Source organism: Monoraphidium neglectum, assembly GCF_000611645.1.
Source record: "Monoraphidium neglectum strain SAG 48.87 unplaced genomic scaffold scaffold01433, whole genome shotgun sequence".
NCBI classification, from domain to species: domain Eukaryota; kingdom Viridiplantae; phylum Chlorophyta; class Chlorophyceae; order Sphaeropleales; family Selenastraceae; genus Monoraphidium; species Monoraphidium neglectum.
Genome location: NW_014012195.1, coordinates 1 through 3,368, shown reverse-complemented (window position 1 = coordinate 3,368; position 3,368 = coordinate 1). Strand labels below are relative to the sequence as shown.

General features: G+C 65.0%; 2 protein-coding genes across 2 annotated transcripts in view; one reads left to right on the top strand and one right to left on the bottom strand.

Moving 5' to 3' along the window:
* Positions 1–691, top strand: part of MNEG_7864 (ATP/GTP binding protein-like 1) — a gene marked incomplete at both ends in the record, with an annotated part of 5,436 nt that extends 4,745 nt beyond the window's left edge. The window contains one exon of the mRNA XM_014043662.1: positions 181–691. Within this exon, the coding sequence (XP_013899116.1) occupies positions 181–691 (511 nt within the window). The remainder of the gene's footprint in view (positions 1–180) is intronic.
* A 1,096-nt stretch (positions 692–1,787) lies between these two features.
* On the bottom strand, positions 1,788–3,193 carry MNEG_7863 (hypothetical protein; the record flags this gene model as incomplete). The annotated part of the gene is made up of 4 exons (XM_014043661.1): positions 1,788–2,128; positions 2,559–2,859; positions 3,033–3,105; positions 3,174–3,193. The coding sequence occupies 4 exons, from the start codon at positions 3,191–3,193 to the stop codon at positions 1,788–1,790; spliced, it is 735 nt and encodes a 244-aa protein (XP_013899115.1).
* Between the last annotated feature and the right edge of the window lie 175 nt (positions 3,194–3,368).

The window sequence follows — 3,368 nt, the reverse complement described above, 5'->3', positions numbered from 1 at the left end:
GGGGGGGGGTGTGTGGGCCGTCCAGTCTTTGTTGCACTGTGGCATCAGGCAGCGAGATGGTGCGCCCGCGCGGGCCGTGATTCAGGGGGCAGAGCTCTGAAAACCACCAAGTGCCCAAGCATGATCACCCAGGCAGCTGTGGAATCGACCCCTACACCGACCTTGCACTGGCGCCCGCAGGGACAGCAGCAGCTCCAGCGACGAGCTGGCGGGCCCTGCGGAGCGCGGCCGCAGCCCCTCGCCCCTGCCAGACCCCGACAGCGGCTGCTGCACGCCCGGCAGCGGCCGGCACGGGTCCTTCTCGGCCCTGGTCGCGGGCAGCGGCGGCAAGGGGCTGCGACTCGATGCGGGGCGGTACTTGCAGTTGATGGCAAAGAATAAAGGCCAGGCCGGGGGAGTGCTTGACGACAGCTTGATTGCAGCAGGGCAACAGCAGCAGCAGCAGCAGCAGCAGCAGCAGCAGCAGCAGCAGCAGCAGCAGCAGCAGCAGCAGCAGCAGCAGCAGCAGCAGCAGCAGCAGCAGCAGGCCGACTGCGCCTCACCGACCTGCGGGCAGCTTGCCGGAGACACTGGCGGCCCGGGCGCCCCCGGCGCCCTGCTCAGGGCAGAGTCCTGGGTGACGGGCCAGCAGGTGCGGGCGCAGCGGCAGGGTGCGCGTCCAGGCAAGCAACATCCTGCTACTCCTGGGTAGTCTTGAGATATCCAACTTATCCGGACGAGACACTGCTGGCAGCAGCTGCCCCTTTCGCACCCTGCTGGAGGTACAGTATGGACACCACTCCTTAGAGCGCTGCTTTGGACTGAGGAGGTTGTTGCAGCATTCAGAGGGTAGTGCCCTAGCAGGCTGCGACGTAAAATCCACCAGGACCACGCCAGACCATGCTAGTTGTGTGCATGGGACTGTTGGCCTGTCAAGCGATGTGTCGCCCTTACTTGTTGACCAATTGCGCCGTGGCAGGATGGTGTGCAATTCTTTTGTTACAATTTTTGACAGAGCTGAAACCAAGTGGCAAAGCAGGGCGCAGGCAAGGTTGGCGTGCAGCCCTGGCAAGCTCAAGCGCATGGGCAGGGAGGTGGGACCGTGGTGAAGATGGTGCTCATGATCGCCGGCACAGCCGGTTCAAGAGCCTCGCCTGAAAGGCCCAGGTGCCCAGCTCGGTTTTTGATGGGGATCAGCCCTGCAAGCAAAGGCCGCGTGGCACCACGCGCATAGGCACATGGGTTGCAGCAGCAGTCGCAGCAGCAGGACATGGCGCCAGACCCGGGTGCCGCCAGGCCCCAGAGGTTTATGCATGTGCCCGCCAAGCACACAGCGCCGCGAGCCGTTATGTTGGCAGAGAGGCGCATCTCTTCCAAAGTGCCAGGCGTGCAGTGACCTCATCAGGGCATCTCGGGCATGTTGTGGGTTTGCAAAAGCGCAGCTATCTGCCCAAACAGGTGGCAGGCAAGGGAGGCGGCAAGCACTAAAACAGATCCAGGCAGTAATGCCCGGCCGCGCTGACGGTGCCGGGACAGGTGTGGGTCACACGTCCTCTCGGCCAGCATGGTACTATCAGCAGACCGGCGGCAGCCAATCCAATGTTCACAGCACGCAAGCTGCGGCTGAGCCCAAGGTAAGCATCTGCGGCGGCTCACGGCGCCATGCATGCCGCACCCATGCAACAAGCCCGGATGCTCCCGACCGACAGGCACGCCCCACTCTCGGCCCAACATCGCCAAAGCCACTGCCCCACTTGTCCGGCTGGCGGCTCGGCCAGGCCTCCCACACCCGAAAACCCTGCCGCCGACTACCTGCTTCCGTGGTCGGCGAGCGCGGCGCCGGCGGCCGCCTCGCCCGTCAGGTACGCGCCGTGCACCGTCGAGGGCGCCTCCTCGCTGGTTGCCTCGCCTGCGAAGTACAGCCTGTTGCTGACCTGCGCAGCCAGCTGCTCCCGCTCGGTACCGTCCGCACCGGCCGGGGAATAGGAGTAGGAGCCGAGGGAGAAGGGGTCGGCGTGCCAGCGGGTCACGATGACCTGGTCGGGGGCGGGGACGTTGGCGGGGCCGCCGAGGATGCCGCGGAGGGCGGCGAGCGCCTGCTCGCCGAGGGACTTGTCAGTGTCGGACGCGGGGAAGAGGGCGGCCTTGCCTGGGGGAGAGGGAGGGGGACGAGGGGTGGGGGCGCGAGCGTGTGGGCGTGACTGCTTTTGTATGTGCTTGTGGGGACATGTACGAGCCTCTGTCTATGTCTCTCTCTATGTATGTGAGTGCATTTGTTTGTCATTGTGTGTGTGTGTGTGTGTGTGTGTTTAGGGGGGGGTACATATGTTGTGAGCTCGCGCACGAGGAGGGATAAGAAAAACATGTTGTGAATAAAGCTTATGCTGTTCTGTGTACAGTCAGTGCATTGACTGTACACAACATAGCATATGCTCAGGTTGCGACAAACAGGCCCACAGAGAGGAAGGGCCACCGCTGGCTCTACCCTGCATTTCCCGTCCCCGCTGTCCGCCCGGCGCCCTGCACCCCTTGACACGCACCCTCGCCAATCACAGTCAACGCGCCCGATGTCCACTCACCCGCGACAAAGGCCACCACCACGGGCCGCCCCGTGGCCTTCTTCAGCGAAAAGAACTCGCGCCAACGCCCCTTGTCCGACGCCAGCGGGATGCGCGAGATCCAGTTGACGCTCGGCAGCTTCGCGGCAGCTGGCAGCGAGAGGATGACCTTGTTGAGGGTGCCCATCGCCAGGCGGTTGATGGCGCCGGTCTTGTCGGCCGGCAGCGGGGGCGTGAACTTCACGGCGCCGGCCTTGAGGACGCCCAGGGGCAGGGTGACAACGGCGAAGGTCGCCTTGTAGGATTTGCCGGCGGTGGTCACCTGGCGCGTGGTGGATGATGTGCGGGAGGAGTGAGAGCGAGGGCGTGCAGACAGCGGCGTGGGGCCGCACCAACAGCGCGCGCGCGCAGAGACGGCGCTTTGCTTGATATGCCGGGTCACTGGGATTGATACTGCCAGCGCTGACGCCACGCGTGCGCTGCTCAATAGAGCACCCGCGTGCGCACGCCCCTGCCCTCCAGCTGTCCCGCCCACTCCGTCACACGCCCTCCCTTCCCCAGGCAGCCGCTGGCCCGCAGACCCCAACGCGACCCCGAGGCCGAGGCGCCACCACAGTCACCTCCCCTCCTCCTCACCGTGACGCCGTCGGCTCCATATGTCACTCCAGTGACCTTCTCGCCCAGCAGCACCTTCCCGCCGCGCGCCTTGATGGACGAGAGCAGCAGGTCGACCAGTGTTGCCGTGTAGCCTTTCACGATGATGCTGTCGGAGCCCTCCACCTGGTTGCCCTCGTCAAAATGGTTGAGGGACAGCGACTCGGGGCTGGAGGG